The sequence below is a fragment of the Sycon ciliatum genome, chromosome 10 (assembly GCF_964019385.1).
Source record: "Sycon ciliatum chromosome 10, ocSycCili1.1, whole genome shotgun sequence".
NCBI classification, from domain to species: Eukaryota; Metazoa; Porifera; class Calcarea; order Leucosolenida; family Sycettidae; genus Sycon; species Sycon ciliatum.
The window spans coordinates 26469908-26488007 of NC_088652.1; the positions used below are offsets into that span (position 1 = coordinate 26469908).

At 47.2% G+C, this 18100-nt stretch overlaps 1 protein-coding gene across 1 annotated transcript; it reads right to left on the reverse strand.

The window, feature by feature from the left end:
* Positions 1 to 700: 700 nt before the first annotated feature.
* On the reverse strand, positions 701 to 17194 carry LOC135826377 (protein kinase shaggy-like). Its single transcript, XM_065338989.1, has 3 exons — positions 16834 to 17194; positions 7155 to 7271; positions 701 to 1401 (listed from the first exon to the last, which is right to left on the reverse strand). Exons 1-3 carry the CDS (start codon positions 17051 to 17053, stop codon positions 1208 to 1210), a joined length of 531 nt encoding a protein of 176 aa, XP_065195061.1. The 5' UTR covers positions 17054 to 17194; the 3' UTR covers positions 701 to 1207.
* Between the last annotated feature and the right edge of the window lie 906 nt (positions 17195 to 18100).

Consider the following 18100-nt stretch of genomic DNA (forward strand, 5'->3'; position numbering starts at 1 on the left):
TTGAATCGTATTATTCTGTGATCTCGAGTGTGGACAATGTCGGCCTTTCGTTTCGGATTTCAGCCTTAAGTTTTACACAGAGATTCCAGGAAAGGGAAAGTCATGTGAGTGGACGATAAACCTGTTTCGTGAGAAATTTCTCAAGACTACAACCGTGGCAACGTGACATGAGCCAGACCTGGCTGAACGGCTTGGAATTTTTTACTTCGAGCATACATGTACCCACTTTGCTCGGGCTGAATACTGCTGAGAGTTCTGCGGTGCTGGAACTAGATTTCAAACTCCACAAGTTGAGAGCCACCGCATCCCCGACCACCGCCCCTATCAGTTTTTTGTTCTTTAATATAGCCAGAGCACCTCGAAAAGACTGAGATTGGCATGATCAGGGGGTTTGATGGTTTGGTCGTACAGGTTGCCCCTGACAGCGGGCTTTGAAATCAAGGCCCGCTCTCCGAGGCTGCTGATTGGTCGTAACCTAGCAAAGAGCACGTGGGTCGTTTGAAGACAAAAGGGATGCAGGGACGACATGGCGATGTACTGAGAGCAGGGAGTCGTAAAATACCGAGTCGTAAAATACCGGTATTTTACGACTCCGTGACCGAGAGCAACTCGACCGATCAGCGGTCTCAGTGTTGGCGTTGCGATCAGGCATCGTAAATAGGGGAAAGGGGATGGGGTGTAGCAGAAGAAGACAGCAGACTACAGAGAAGAAGGTATCAGACTTTCATGCTAATAATTATAAGTTTGATTGGTGATATGGAAATGCGCTGCAGGGAGGAGATTACATTGGAGCAAAACAGACTGTGTGACAGAGGAGATGAACTTGACTTCACAACAAAAAGAGAAAGGAATGACAAAGTGCTGGAAGACCATAATAATATGCTTTATGGAAATGTGGTTGAAACTTCTTCGGCAGCAAGGTGTCTTCCATGATGAAAGAGCTAAAGACACACTTTGTAGGATGCAAGACACGTGAATAAGTATGAGGGATTTGAGTATTGTGTTTATGTTTTTCCAAACGTTTAGAATCATTATTACTGCCAAAAACAGGGGGAAAGAGAAGATCCGCAACTTTCACAGCATACAGTATACTGGCAAAGGCAGCATGGACAATGAGAACAGTGTGAAGACGTGCAGGTGGTAGAGACACACATTCATGAACAATAGCTAGCTCAGCGGCTTACTGCAGACAACAAGCATCTCTACCTCATCCGACGATAGCAGCAACACCTGCGGCACCTGCGCCCACCGCAGCCCCAGTGGCCGCAGCCACTCCCTTCACCAGCACCAGACCTGCACCACCAGCCCCGGCCGATTGCAGGACGGCAACAGCACCGCCTGCAACCACACCACCGCCACTGGCAATGGCAGATGCCGACATCATACCGCTGGCAACCGACCCTGGAAAGTGAGACGGTGCAGTCAGGTAGACAACAGACGGACGGACAGACGCAAGGACGGACAGACAGACCGACAGACAGAGGGATAGACAGGCAGACAGGCAGACACACATTTAGAAGAAGATATTGACTTGCCGAAATGTTTTCACACACAACAGTAACGGTACTCGTCCCTAGCCCTGTGTGCTTCAGCTGTCTACAGTCGACATCCTGCAGTATTTATCATCTTCTGAATGCCCAATGCTGTACACAGCAAGCTGTTTCGGCCATAACGACCTCATCAGTACAGCTACGAGCTAAATAGGCAGAGCTACCAGCCATGTTGCAAAGGAGGCACCACAGACATTAAGATAGCTCGTCGCTCTAACGCCAGAGTGCTCAAAACTACGAAAAGTAGCGGGCAATGCGGGTAATCTTCGAAATAGACTTTTCCCGGAACAGCTGTGCTCAGTCAAAATCCTACCCAGATTGCACACTTGGCGACCTCAACATCCACAGCCATTGACGCCTTGGAAGTGGCACTAATGCGGCTGGACGTGCACATTTTCAAATACATTCATGTAATCAGAACCGGCACAGGGTGCCAGCTTTGCACTTTGGGTCGGATTTCACCGAGCGCAACTGTATGTCATTGTGCAGAAAATCAAGATTTTCTAAGACAGGCTGGCACGCAGACAGGAAGACAATGCGGGCAAAGAAGATCATTTTCAGTATGTCTTGCATCACTCTTCCACCACCGTGCAGTACATATGCGGTATTTCCCCGATTAAAAGTCGCACTCGATTATAAGCCGCACTCGATTATAAGCCGCACTCGATTATAAGCCGCACTCGATTATAAGCCGCACTCGATTATAAGCCGCACTCGATTATAAGCCGCACTCGATTATAAGCCGCACTCGATTATAAGCCGCACTCGATTATAAGCCACGCTCGATTATAAGCCGCACTCGATTATAAGGCGCACTCGATTATAAGGCGCACTCGATTATAAGGCGCACTCGATTATAAGGCGTACTCAAATATAAGCCGCACTCGATTATAAGCCGCACTCGATTATAAGCCGCACTCGATTATAAGCCGCACTCGATTATAAGGCGCACTCGATTATAAGGCGCACTCGATTATAAGGCGCACTCGATTATAAGGCGCACTCGATTATAAGGCGCACTCGATTATAAGGCGCACTCGATTATAAGGCGCACTCGATTATAAGCCGCACTCGATTATAAGCCGCACTCGATTATAAGCCGCACTCGATTATAAGCCGCACTCGATTATAAGCCGCACTCGATTATAAGCCGCACTCGATTATAAGGCGCACCTCCATTTTCAGGTTTGAGCAATCATGTTTCGATCAATTCGCTTCAGTAGTAACTCTTGCTCGATTGTAAGTCACACCCCCTTTTTTACCCTTGAGTTTTAGTGTAAAAAGGTGCGACTAATATTCGGGGAAATATGGTAGCTGAAAATAACGCTACACATGTAAGAAACTGTTCCATATGGCAGTGGATCATACGAGGTAATTTGCGCAAGATAACGGGAGTTGAAGGAACAGTCACAGCAAATTCTTCCATCACTTTTCTTGACAATCGACGATAAACTGATGTCACAGCAAATTCCTGGAAAACTTCACGTTCACTGCGGAAGGACTTGGATGTCATTGAGGTGATCGCTAAGATTTGTGTCATGCGGAGAACGCCCATTGCGGTTACGTGTAACCTGTCAAGGCAACCACCTGTCTAAGAGGGCAACCACCTGTCTAAGAGGGCAACCACCTGTCTAAGAGGGCAACCACCTGTCTAAGAGGGCAACCACCTGTCTAAGAGGGCAACCACCTGTCTAAGAGGGCAACCACCTGTCTAAGAGGCCAGCCACCTGTCTAAGAGGGCAACCACCTGTCTAAGAGGGCAACCACAGCCAGAAGTTCGCTCCACGAGCTGTGTCAGGTGTTGCTCGCGGGTGGCGGCGGTCTCCATCTGCCGTCTCATGAGCTGGGTGAGGGCAGGAATGTCAGGGCTGACATCCGTGGGTAGCACTGGTGTGTCTGAGTCCGCCATGCCGAAACGGAAATTTCAAATAATTTCACTTTATTTGAGAGACAAAGCGCCAGAGGTAGATCTACTAGCAAGACCCAGACCTGAGAAAGACTAATGAAAACTGCTACTAAAACAAGTTCACTGCGCCATGTGGTATTATCAAGTCTATGTGATGATTAGTTATATTGAAATAGAATAATGCAGCGAAGGACTGAGAGAGGACGACTCGTCAGGAAAACTACCAAGGAAAGACTGAACAGCAACAAGAGACATGCACTGCCGATTATGGGCACGGAGTACACACATGCATGCATAGTATCAAGAGTAGTATGCTGTAAGGTTGTACGCACGTCCATGCAAGGAGATGCAGTAGCATAATAAGAAACATGAGAGTGCAAGTATGTACGATGTACACGGGTACACCACAGACAGAGGGATGTTATTCCTAGTCAAATAGACTGTGAGCCAAGTTTGGGTGTACCGCGATTTTTTTCTTTTATCATGGGGAGAGACCTAAAAGAAGATCATTTTTGATTGTTGTCAGTTTGGGAAGCTTGCAGGGAAGTCAAAATAAGCGATTATCTTAACATACCCCGTTTCCATAGCAACTGGCATAGCAACATGCTATTTTGAAGGTGTTTCTTACTTTTTTCAACAGGCGACAGCACTGGACGAAGAAATGTACAGGTCAAGCGTCATTGCAGCTGGATTAAAATAACTATATGAGCCAAAAATTATAGAATTACGCATACATGTACAATGTACATGTATCTTATACTTGTAAGTGCATTGTATAAAGTACGTGCACATTTTAAATATTACTCGAGGTGACGATGCACTGGTAGGTAAGTGAAATGGTGCCTACAACCAAGAAATGCATTTCAGCAATGATAATGTATAGAACAAACAGGTGGCATTCAATATACAAAGCCCAGCAGCAGCGAATTCTCCGGAAAGCGGTTGGAAAAGGCCATCAACAACAACCAGGGGGATCTGGTTTAATCCGGTGCAATGCTCATTACACCTCTACATCTCTATAATTACATGTATATACATATTGTACATGTACAATATGGCAGAACAATGTTAAAGAAGTTGCTGGATACATGATTGTATATTTGCACTCGTATATCTGATCTATGCGTGTATACAGCGTGTATACCGGTAGATACCGATCTGTAGTTTATTTGCATTATACATGTAATTATTTGGAAACATTACCCATTGTACTGTATGTACAGAACGCAAGCGGAAAGATACATGCATATTCATGTTAATCATAGTCTGAAGCACTTCAGTATTTTATTATTATTATGAAATGACCCAAAGGCAATGTGCCTATCGAGGGGTTCATTTGATTGAAAGAATATGAAAGATAGAAACAGTTATTAGAAAACAGTTACATGTATTAGCTCTCCGGAGATAAGGTACATTGTGTACATGTACGTTCAGGGCTCACCACGACCATACAAAATTCAAAAAGCGTCGACCACCATTTTGAATGCCGCCCAAGCCAGAGTTTGTGCAGTCATAGCGGCTACGCACCCGAGTTCATGCTCATCGATGTACAGCGATGTACAGTCTAGTCGTAAAATACCGGTATTTTACGACTTCCTGGTCTACTCTGTACAGCGAAGGGCCAGTGCTGAAGCGAATCTTGTTGTTTGATGTCGAGAAAGACACGCGGAGAAGACGTCCTTTCTCCAAGCAATCTTGGTCATTTTTCTCAATCCGCTGGTGGGTGTCGACCAAGATATGTCCATGGGGTACTGGTGAACTTGAGTCCTGGCATCTACAAGAATTTGCCGCGCCTAGCTAACCAATGTTGTCAGTAGAACTCAGCGTTTCCTGATCGCGACTCGGCACACTCTTTTCTGTTTGGCCTCGCAGCTTTCACGCTGCGAGTGGGGAGTTTCCTTGTCACAAATGAATCCCTAAGTCATGACCATGATGAGAGGTGACTAGTATGATCCCTGACTGGCATGAGTCCTTAGCTTGAGTCAACACGAAGGTAAACTCTTCACTTGGAACGCTTGCTGTCTCCTCCGCCCTTTCTTGTTGCACTTGCAGATATGCGCACGGCTGCCAGTTTTTGTTGGTGCGCGCGGCGACGCACGGCCGACCTTGATGTCTTCAAAAAAGTAGAACAGCGGTTCTCCTTGGCCGATTCTCATCATCGATAGCTCATTTTCAAGGTCTTGGAATTCTCTATCGGTTTACCGTCCCCGATTTCTAATTTTCTCTTCATTCACTTGTTTGCACGCCTTCGCGTTTGAGTGATTTCACCATCCGATCTCAGCCAAACGAAGGCCAAATCGAAAAATTCGAGACGGTAACCCCCCAAAGACACACCTTCTGAACACGAATCCACAATGGCCTAATGTCTAAAACCAACGAATACAGCCAAGCTCCACTCAGAAAACACCCCACAATTGCAAGAAACAGCCCGTTTTGCTGTGCGCTGATTGGTCAAATCCAAATGACCGTTATTGACGCTTTGTATGGTCGTGGTGAGCCCTGACGTTCTATTTCTGCTCTAACAGATAACAAAAACTTTAGTTTAGCTTGACTGATCAGCAGCAAGCACACTGATGGACATGATGATGTCCGGCGTACGTACTACCACTGCGCTGCACTAGCGCTGCACACAATATTATAGAAACCACAAAAAACCATCGTCATGATGCGGCTGTGTTTGCACCACCGTACACTTTGCGGGGTCAGTGGTGCAACAGGAGTCCGCTCCGGCTCTTGTGACCTTGGTTCTTGTCGATGGCGGCTATTGATTTGGTCAAAGTAGTTTCTCCCCTCTAGTTGGGCATGTTCGTGCCTGATTTGGAAGTGACAACAAGCTGAATGCGAATCTAGTCGAGTAGATGAAACGAACTGGGGAAAAAAATTGCGGTACGCTCAAGGTCGGAACGAAAAAAATTCTAACAGGATTTTTGGTGCCTGGCTCACAGTCTAAAATAACCCTGGATAAGGAGACCACCTGTACACGAAGACCACATTACAATTGTGTAAGGTCCCTTGAATGGTCGGATTAGACAGGTTTCTCATATTGTAAGTAAACAAATATTCACTAGTTTGAGGGAAAGAGACAAACGGGAAAAGTCTGAAGAAAAAATTGACTGTCACCACCAGGACTCGAACCAGGGACCCTCGCTTGTAGCTAGCGATGCTCTAACCACTGAGCTATGGTGTAGTCGTCATCCCAGCAGAGACTGTTCAACATTTTCTTCAGACTTCGTAACTCACACTTCCTGTGAATCCACACAGGCGGGTGGGACGCAGCCCTCACTGTACCCACACACAAATATTCAACGCATATTTATTTTCGGCTATTTTCGGACTGATCATATTCGGCCGAAATTTGTTTAGCATGGTTCAGTGAGACAGTGTACACAGGCAGCAGCAGTACAGGCCGAAAATTTGAATGGGCCGAAATGTGTTCTAGCCGTGGGAGGCCGAAATTTGAAATGGGCCTAAAATTTGTAGACTTTCAGTACCTAGCTTATTGAGACACTGAATTTACGTGCACTTCGGTCTACCGGACACCCCTTATGCGAGTTCCAGTGGGAATATGACTATTCCCTAGTGTGCCCGGTCCCAGACCGCCCGGATAAACGAGGTGTGAGTGTAAACTATTAAAGTCACTGAGGTCATCGCTAAGATGTGTGCCGCGTGCAAAGAGTGTCCATTGTGGTAATGCTTACCGGCAGCAATGCCGACCGTACCAAAGCCAACCGCGGCTACAACAGCCGGGGCGGCCACTACAGCTGTGGCTGCGCCTGCCGCTGCCATACCAACTCCGACTAAGGCTTCCATGCCGTCTGTGCACGGAGAGAGAGAGACACAGTGAGAAAAGGAACACGAAAAACATGTGAACAATCAGAACAGAATATTTTTAATTGAACGGCAAGACGACAGTAGTTTGAAAGTTGCAATCACTAGAGCAATAGAGCCAGCTGGATCGACAATTCACGAATGAATTTTTCTGTTCGCCATTCAATACAGTATTCGTGATGATTATTTCGATCCAGCTGTGACCCTCCAACAAAACGAGTGAAGATCCGACGGAACAACATACGTATCGCAGCAGAGTTTCAAGCTCAAAGGTAGCCATCAGGAGGCAACATACCGGTAATTACGTCGAGAGTTTTAAATGAGTTGATACATACATGTACATGGACTACAGAATTGCACCGACTGGCAATGACTGAGTGGTAGGACTTTTCAGCCGGGCTGCCCTACACAAAAAAATGCAACAGTCGTCGCCAACAAAATCCGGCCTATGCTATGCTAGCTGCACTGTACATGGGCCGCGCGCATGCGTAGTCAGGCCGGCCGGACTCGGTCCGGTTGCTCAGGTTATCACCGGACCAACTTTTCGGCCACCAACACGTGTTGCCTGCTGTGGACACGGCTGTTTCGCGTGATCCAAAAGGCAAGATGGCGTCCTTTTACACATTTTTGGTAAAAATCCACCTTTTTAACGCCTTGGCGGTGCCCACCCAGAGATTACACGCAGTGCAAGGAACAATTTTTTTGCTTGGTGCCAAAAGAGCTACAGAGCTACAAAAAAACATTGTCGAGGTGTTTGGAGTTCGTCTCGTTGTAGGCCAAGTCAAGTGGTTTTGAAGTGTAGTCTTCGCTGTCTTGACGTGGAGTTTCGATAAAAGATGAAGGCGACATCTGCCAGACCCAGTGACTCTTCGGTTTATGCCGTTCTTCGACACAACATCATTTTCGTGCTGGAACTATTGTTATTACTTCTACAATTGTAGTTCAAGTTCTAGTATTATATTATTACGGCTCATGTAACAGTGCATTGTCCTCTACTTGCCTGTGGACGAGGAAAGTTTTGTAGTGCCTGCACGTGCTCAGCACCTGAACTGTACGGTCCTTTAGTTTAGAGTTTAGCTACCAGAAAATCTCTTGACAGATGTGTTGACGCATGCCACCTGGTGGCTGAATCAGTGCACGTGATTCTCAACCTGGCCGGAGGAAGCAAAGAATTTTCGTGGACACTCGCTTGAGTATTCTGACAAGTCCATCCCTTTCTGGTGCTGTTCTGTTGGCACACTGCATCTGCATGGCGGGCCTGGGACAGGCATGCTCCCATGCAGCTGCTGTTCTATTCTGGCTGGATTCTGATATGAGATCACAAGGCTAGCACAGCAGGATCTGCACAGTGGCTGAACATCAGCAGTAAAGAAGGTGCAGTATAAGAAGTAGTAAATTCGATTTCAGTGGTGCAGAACAGTTTTGATTTTAAATTGAATCGCTGCATTGTATTTGACTTTTGTCTCATGTTTGAAGTTACAGTTTTGCTGTTCAAATGATTTCTGAATGTATCAGAGTGATAATGTTTACCTACCTATGGCCCGCCACCACCCGCTCTGATGTTGTGAGCGACAAAACAGTTCATTTCTCCATAGGTAGCTAGATTTGGGAATTTTCCCTTGGCTTTAATACTGCAATGGTTGTGCATTACAAATTAAGCACTGGTGTTAGTGCTTCTTCTCCTTTTAGCTGGAGGAGCTATTAGCTTATTGTGTGTCGGCAGTGTGGTTGTTAGATACTGCACGACCAAGACCTTTAGACGGTCAACATCTTTGTTTGTGTTCTGCAGGCCAGAGCGAAGGAGGTTGAATTTGTGGTGTATTGATTCACCACCTTGCTCTCCAAGAGCTCCGAGCGCCACACCAAAGTGCTTCATACACGGCACAAGGTGGTGTTCAAGGATGTGGAGCTTGGGCGTGATGGGCCGCTTGTGGCGAGTGACTACCTCTCTTCGTACAACAGACAAGAAGTCTTTGACTTTCAAGCCAAGGGATGACAACATGTCATCATCAACAAGCTGTGTTGAAGAGAATGTTTGTCTGCAGCTTGCGTAGGATGTGAAAAGTAGAGCGTAGCGTTGGCGTATCGTCTCAGCGGCTTGCAGCAGATCATGCTGACTCTGTGTATGCACAAGCGGAACGCCATCTGGATTCATTATGGCGTGGAGAGTACGCAATGGAGAAGACACAATGTCTGCAGTAACTCCGGACTGCAGAGCCTTGTGGACATGGTTTCCAACAAAAGCTCCAGAGTGGTAAGCTTGTCGGTCGATTCTGTGTCGTGACAAGGTCGGCTCGAAAGAAGAGGAGCACGGACCAAGTTTGACTTTCACGGCAGTCAGATCTTGCTCCAGCTGCGTTACGTCTTTGACGGTGGCTTGGAGCTGTTCTTGGAGTGTTCCCCAATGGTGCTGCAGTGCAGCTGCCTGAGCAGCAAAGAGTGCTGCAGCTTGATGGTTCACACCGGATTGCTGGTTAGCTAGCAATAGCCACTGCAGCTGAGCTTGAGCTTCTTGTGCTCTGTGTTCTTGGATTGCCCTTGTTTCATACAAGGTGTGCAGCTGCTTTTGTTTTGCTGCAACTTCGTTAAAGCTAGCGCTTGACTGTATTGTCAAGAGTGACTTCGCTAGCTGTAGATCCAGCTCTTCAGCGTCTCTTACCATTGCATCAAAAAGCCAAGGGAAAATTCCTAAATCTAGATGCAAAACTGGCACGCAAACATCTCTGATTTCAATCGGCACAACAAATGGCCGGATTACATTGTTGTGGTGCTTCGCATGCTGAAGCCTGCTGCCAGATGCAACAAAGCTTGCATGGTCGGCTTTAAGGCCCTCCAACGTGCGCTCTCCATGCTGGCCAGCTGCCTGGGATTGCATTTCTGTTTTTGTTGAGAGACAATAGAGGCAAGGGCGGACTCCGCTTGGCCCAGACAAACCATAGCACTTCATCATAAAGTCGTAGTCTCCAAACAGAGATACTTTAATGTGCTTTCCGTGCCATTCTGTTTGTTGTAGTGTGATTATTTGTTGTGCGTACGGCGCAAAGGTTGTCGCGAGGTTTGCGGGCGTGTCTTTTCCTGCAAATACTAGAAAAGGAATCGTGTTATACAGTGCATTTGGGTGCATAACATTGACCAATTGAAAGGAAAATTTAAAAGAATGACCACCGTGGTCACCACCGACTTTCACCCATAACTCATCCTCAGGAAGACCATCCCAGACCAGCGTTCCTGCTTGATCATTCAGCTCGATGTAGTGGAGAACAAGGTCCACAAGATTCTCGAAACAGACCAAGGGGCATCTCACAACTGTTCCGGAGCTGTCAAGTAAAGGCTCCTCCTTCGCAACGAGCGGAAACGGCAGCTCCTCCGAGAGCTGTTTGCGCATAGTTCGCTCAGACTCCAGGGCAACCCCACAAAGCTTAAAATAGCGCCTGAGTTTCCTCAGTCCATTCCACGGGAGTTGTAGATCTGCCTTGATGGCCAGGCCAATTCCTTCCTCCATACCCTTGGGCAACAATCCTGCCCCACGCAGAAGGTTCTCACTTTCTTCTTTGCGGAGGGTGGCAAGGGCATGATTAGTCTGTGCTTGACTGCCCCGCTCACCCCCACATGCTACTTGCCTGATCCCCTCCAGCACACTCTCCCTCCGACGTAAAGTTGCGTGGGACGCATCCGTGGAAGAGACACGGCAAACAGGGATCCGTTGCCAGACTGCGGTGCCACCACGGGAAGGCTGCTCGAGACGGCCATCAGATGAACGGGCATGGATCATCTTCGTGAGCAACTTCGTGCCTACATCACCCTGCAGAAGACTGTCGTCAGCAGTCAGTACAGAACTAACTGTGCAAGAAGAAGAGAGATACCTAGGGGGCTTATTGGCACCATCCCGGAAGGGGCATTCAGTGACATGGTCTTTCAAAGATTTCAACGCGACTGTTTTGGGGCAGCCCTCAAATTCTTCTTCCCCAGCATGATCACAAGCAACTATCAGCTCCTCTAAACAAGTTCTCACAAAGGGGTGAGGCGCCTCAAACAGCGACAGAAGGACGGGCTTGCCACAAGCATGGCATGTACCAGTTGTGTGCAGCCAGTGAAATACGCACAAAGCACAGAAAACCTTGTTGCAGCATGGCGACTCGACAGCCCGGTCTACCACAAATGAGCAAATGCCACAAACAATACCAGTAGGTACAAAGGTAAATCTATCAGGTACCAAGGGAAGGGTACATACATGCGAAGGCGTGGCTCGCCCGAAGAGTGTGGCTTCATCAATATCGACACCCAACAAACTCTCCCCGGTCTTTTGGCTCTTGTTATCCACCAAGCACGCCCCCTTAAAAATTTTCTCCTTCTTTGGTCTACCTCCCTTTCTTGCACTCTCAATCCACCCACATACAATGCATTTGTCATCTGTGTGCGGCGTCCAGGCTAGTACATTTGGCAGAGCCTTGCTACAGCCACCACCACCACTATCCCCTCCCTTACCAGCACCACCACCACCACTATCCCCTCCCTTACCATCACCACTATCCCCTCCCTTACCATCACCACCACCACTATCCCCTCCCTTACCATCACCACCACCACTATCCCCTCCCTTATCATCACCACCACCATTATCCCCTCCCTTACCATCACCACCACCATCACACGGTGTTTCACTTTCTGCTGACTTCTGGATAAATAGTAAGCATGCCCTACAGAAATGTGTGGGGTGGACACCACTTTCATCCTTTTCTACCTTGAGACCTAGAACATTGAAGATCTGCAATGCATAATCTTTCACTAGATAAATAGGGGGGCTCCAAGACTTCCGACCACTCCGATGGCTGGGAAGTTTACATCCACCCAAGCGACACAACATACCCACATGCTCAAGGTGAAAATTCAAATTTTTGAAATCAGAGCTCATTGTTCAGCCACAAGAGACGTTAGAAAGAACACCATGCACACAAAACTACCCTACAGATCACAATGGCACTAACGTATTTTGTAGATGAAGGTTTCCGCTATACAGATAAACTTCCCTCGCCGCCACCAAAACTTCCCTACCTAGCTACCCAGGGCAGTTTTCCTGGCCTACGTACAGCAAAAGACACGCTCAACAAGGAGTAAGAAATCGAAAAGAAACGCTTGAAAAGTCGCTCGATCGAAGAAAGAAGCACTCGTTTTTTACACGCGATTGTACTACAGCTACTATACTCTCACACGATGCTGTTCTTGTTGTTTTCAGTGTCTCAGGCTCCGCTCAGTGAGGCCGAGAAGCCTCGTGTACAGACCTGGCCCTGAGAAATTTCTCAGCCCTTGAGTACGCTTGAGTACGGGAAAATCCCCTACTTCGGTGACTGCTGGTCTGGCCTCGAACCCGAGATGCTGTGCACGGGTTTTTGCAGTCTGAATCAGCCGTGTGGAGGGCATGTGTACCCATGGCATCATACACAACGTATGAAAGGGCCATGATACTACCGGACCAATCGAAACCTGCTTCCGGCGGTTCTGACTGCAGTGTACCAGTAGTGCACTGCAATCGTAATAAAAAATAAATAAAAGCAAAAAAAGTAAATTATCGTGTCCGTTCCCGAAGGGAACTCACGGCGGCCGCTAACACCCGGTAAACCCTCTGCCACTAGGGTTTACTGCAATTGCAATGCCTAACGAATGCATGCTCTTGGGCACCCTGTAAGAAGACCTTAGGGTCTGTTGGGAATGCCCACTGAAGCAAAATAATAAAATACAATACAACAAAAAAATACAATACATGCTACCATGGCACATAAGCACCGCCGTCAACGCGTAGCTACATACCGTATGTCTGTAAGTCAATAAAATTAACATTCGGTGCATGTAAATGTTTTATTTTCAGCTATTTTCGGCCAGGGCATATTTGGTGGAAAATTTGTTGCGGCCGAAATTTTGTTTTGCAAGATTCAGCGACCGAAATGTGGTTTAGACCTGGTTATCGTGCCAGCAGGCTACAACTTTTACAGAATTTTTAATTTCTTATCACTCTATTTGAACCTTTGAATGTTTGAGTTGAACCTTGGTGTGAAAGTTGTAGCCTGCAGGCATGGTGACCAGGCGGCTGGTGTACGCATGAGCACGTGACCGCTTACTCACCCGTGTTCGATTGTGAATAAGGTCCGAACGCTGCATTGCAGCCTTTCCAGACCAACCAGTCGACTCGGAACCAAAAGACTACAACATTATGGCCTAATTGCAGTCATCCGTGCTTTTATGAGAACGAAACGGCACTTTTAGTGACTTTTGCATACAAATCCCCATCTAGTAGGGCGCAGTCAGTGCCAGTCACCCAGTTTCGGTGGAAGTGCGCGAGTTCGATTGGGAACAAAGGAGGAAGGGAGCGTCTCAGCTTCCTCGGACCAAGACCATTCGACTCAGCACCCCGAAGACTACAACTGGTGAAAATTTGATGGAAAACAACGCGAGCGACCTGTCGCTCACATCGAAATGTGGAGTTTTACGCCAAATTTAACGTGAAATTGCGCCTCGCGTCAGAAATAACATGCATATTTTTAACCTCTTTATTGAGCCTGCGCCCCTGCCATGGCGCCCGAGTCTGTTCTAGATCATGGCCGTACAGACTTGTGTCTCGTGTCGTCAAGTTGAGCATCTATCCGTTTTTGTTTCGCTCTGTAAAGAGCACTTAGGGTTCCCTGCAACAAGACAGCAACGTCTGTAGGGCCTTCCCTATCAAAACATTACATTCTACAACTACTACTTGTAGAGTGCTTACAGTCCATCAAGAAAAATATGACATCCTAGCTTTTGGCCATAAACGGGTCAAATTTTGAGTTTTCGTCACAATTTTTTTGGCAATCCCCCACGGAATGCTCTTCCAATTGTGTTTTTGAAGTATATTTCTCCAAAAAGCAAGCCATAACAAGAATAGGATTTCGGCCAGGTTTTGCCCCCAAAGCACTGAATTGTGGGAAAACCATGAAAATCCAGGCCGTTCACTCCACTTGCATAACAGTACATTTGCGGTTCGAACCCCAGTTGAGGTGACGTTTTGGACCCTTTTTCAAGTTTCGAAGCGCGCGGCACTGCACAGTGTACAGTACGGATCGGCTATAGCGTTGGTGTTTGATTTTCGTGAAAATATCACTATATGAGCCGCGCCAAGCTAAAAAGTGGCTTAGCGTTTTGCCAACAAATCGAGAAAATCACCAAAACGTCACAGTCGGCAAAATTCTACTCGAGCGCAGTCGCGAAAATATTCACTTTCGAGCACCCTTTGAACCTTTCAAGTATAATAGTTTGCAAGTGGAGAAGAAGAAAGAGGCCTTTTATTTTTGAGCAACACTTCTTCAGTGTTCCCTCTTTCATCGTTGTGGGGATTTCTTGCCCCTGCCAGAGATCGTAATGGAGCGTTCTGGAGAATGTGGAGGTGAGCAGGATGACACTCTGTCTCCGTGTGCGCCCAACCCCACTTGACGAGGAAGATTCGCTCATTCATAGTGGCCGTGTTTCTCATCGTGGCCACGACTAGAGCGGCTAGTATAGCTATGGGGAGACGTGTACAAGCCGTCCGACTATCATTCTGACAAGCTGCCTAGTGAGTTGGCTCTTGCTGCGATGTTTCACTTTGTTTCGGCACCTTCAAATGTTCATGACGTGGCGTACTGTATTCCAAAATTTCCTCATTTCAAGGCCAATGGTGCCACACGACGAAGCGACGAATTGACTCTACCTGTAAGCATTATTGTGGTGCCTTCTACCACTACCTGCACCAGGGAAGGAGAATGACATGGACTAGGACGGACAAGGAATCAGTGCCGCTTTTTAGCGATGTGCTGTCTGCTGGACCTACACGTACGTGCAAGGGACGGATGGAGCTCGATCTCTGGCACAACACTACGAGCTACATGAAAGGATTAATTCATGCTGGCATAGGTGATCGGAGAGAGTAACGGACTGTCTTGGTAAGACTTAGATGCGACGTATCCCAGCCCAGCTAAAATATAGTCACAGACTCACAACATCATTGAAGGATATGAAAATTCGTGGTGCGTGAAGAAATGACATGAGATACATAGATCAATTATTTATTCTTTCTTTGGATCTTCTAATTAGAACACAAGTGCTCGTTCTTCTTCTATTTCCTTCCACACCTGCTAAGCTTTGTCTCCACTTGGTGTCCCATGATTTTGGGAGTTTGGGCCGGTCTTCAAATCCTTAGTGTCATTGATACCAGGTATGCTGTGACATGTGCGCAATGTATACGTATTTATGGCACATATACATTTCAGATGGGCACCAAAATTTTCCTGATGGAAGTAAGTTGGATAGGTAGACATCGCTTTGGCATGGAAAAAGAAATTTCCAAAAATTATGCCTAAGCCACCTTTTTGCTTGGCTCGGCTCATATGCGATATATTACTATAGGCGATATGCATACTTAGGTATGCCTGACAAATGCGTGTATGGTGTCATTCGAATCAGTGCAACGTGCAGACGCGTGCTGTGCATATGACTGACTCTGAAGTCTGTGCAGAGCTACTTCCTGCGGAAACAAAAACTTCGTGACTTTTTGACATGAGTTTTCATGGAGTTGCTGTGCTCAACAAATGTGTTCTTTTGGAAGAGAAACACTTCAACACATTCAATCGACATAACAATATCTACAGGATCGATTAGTGGGAGTAGAGTCTCAGTCTGGGTCGCCATCGCTCGACTCATCGCCGCTGACACCGTTCCAAGTAGCAGGTCGATCGTGAAGTCGTATTTCACGGAGAAGCTTCTGCGCGTCCCTGATCGTCTTCGCTGTTACCTGAATGCCTTCTCCAACATCTCGGCGGAGACCACGGTAGCGCTTCAGCGCTGGTACTAATTACTGCCTCCGATCTCGCTCGAGGATGCCCCGGAACAACAAGCACAGCCCACGCCAAACAATCATATCGAATTATTTCCTCCGAGGTATATCATAGTCGTACCAGCGCTTCCTGGCTGCCGCGATCAGATTTCGTCATGTACGATGTATAATATTTTATGATCATCACTATAGCCGATGAAAAATGTATGGAATAAGATCATTTTGACAAAGAAATCGTATCATTATAGCCGATATATTACTATAGCCGATTATTACTATAGCCGATCCGATATGTATAAAGGGGTGGTTTACGAAAATGAATTTGAGAATACGATCACTATAAGAGGTATATTACTATAGCCGACAACCCTATAGCCGATCCGCACTGTACCACAAATCGCCAAACACGGTAGTGGTAGCTGTCCAGAGCCAGAGCTCATCTTTTCTGAATGGACTGTAGATCAAGTGTACGACGAGTGAAAGACACAAGGAACAATCGCCTAGACTAGGCTAGAGTATCATTGTACTCAGATCCAGTCTACGCTATGACCCTGATGACGGAAAGACACAAGGAACAATCGCCCAGATGGGGATCGATAGAAGGGGGTGATTACAGAGTCCCTTGCATCGTAGATCTACCAGTACCTGAGTTCGTCTTTGTCTTGGGATTGACGCTGCAATTACTGGTACTTATGACCCATGCCCGCTGTCCTTACCTTTGTTATTCGTTGCAGGTGACGTGACACGAAGATCAGCAGCGGGTCGGGAAGACGTGGAGCTCTTATTCAAACCCACGACGTCTGTATTGGTCGCTGGAGCAAGCTGCCAAACATTCACTGCCTTGGGTTTCTTGGCGATCTTGTGCGCCTGGTTGCAGCTCTGACTCTGGATCTTTCCCCAAGTCACAGCCGTCTGAACTGCCCTCCTGGAGCTCATCTCGGCTGCTTTTCTGTACAGGCTAGACGTGGAGAATACTCGAGGCACCGAAACTACCGCTACTGACTATGTAATGGTAATACAACAGCTGAGTTGAGCGCGGGCTAGCTGAACGAGCGAGAGCGGAGACTTGTATTCTTCCTGCTGTCGAGTGCTGACGAAGGACTTACATGAATAGAAATAGAAACCGGGAGGGGGATTCCCAACTATCTTCCTGGGTCATGGACATGGACATGGTTCCATGGCCATATGATTATGGCAATAATGGCATGCACCTCTACTACTACATGTAGTACTAGACTAGCTAGCTAGCTCTCGTCATAGCACGTATCATGATGTCATTGTGCACACACACACCACACACACACACACACACACACACACACACACACACACACACACACCTCAGGCTCAGGAGTCAGGGCCTCAGGCTCAGGCGGCCTCAGACATGCCCATGGCATTACATCGCGGAAGCGATGATAGCGAACAGCTATGTTACTGTTAGGGGTCGTCGCAATAGTTTTTTGTCGTCCCTGAAACGAACATGATTCATTTGGGGGGGGAGGGGGTGCGAGCCAAAATCGCAAGTCGACCGACACTGTACATATCACATGTACATGCATGCGATTTTCGTCGTCCAGCATAGCAAGCCGTGTTCGTTTCAGAGGGAGGGGAGGGGGTCCGAGTACGAAATGAACGATGTTCGTTTCAGGGACGACAGACAACTTTTGCGCGCGACGACCCCTTTATAGACATAGCAACTAACTAATTACTTGTGCTACACCATTCAACAGCTTGCAAGGCTGATGATACTGTGTTGGTAGGGATCTCAGCGCGTGCAGTGCGCAGGGTGTTTGCGCATACATTGCGTCATCGAGTTTTGAGTGCAGCTCGCGGACGCGGAGGATCGCGGACACAGCAGAAAAATGGCGACGGTCGATTTTCGACACTGGGGAACGCGGTGGACACTAGCGGAATCGTCATCTTCATCGTCGTTCGAACATACTTTGTAATCGCCGAAGAACAGCATGGCCAAGGTCGATTTTC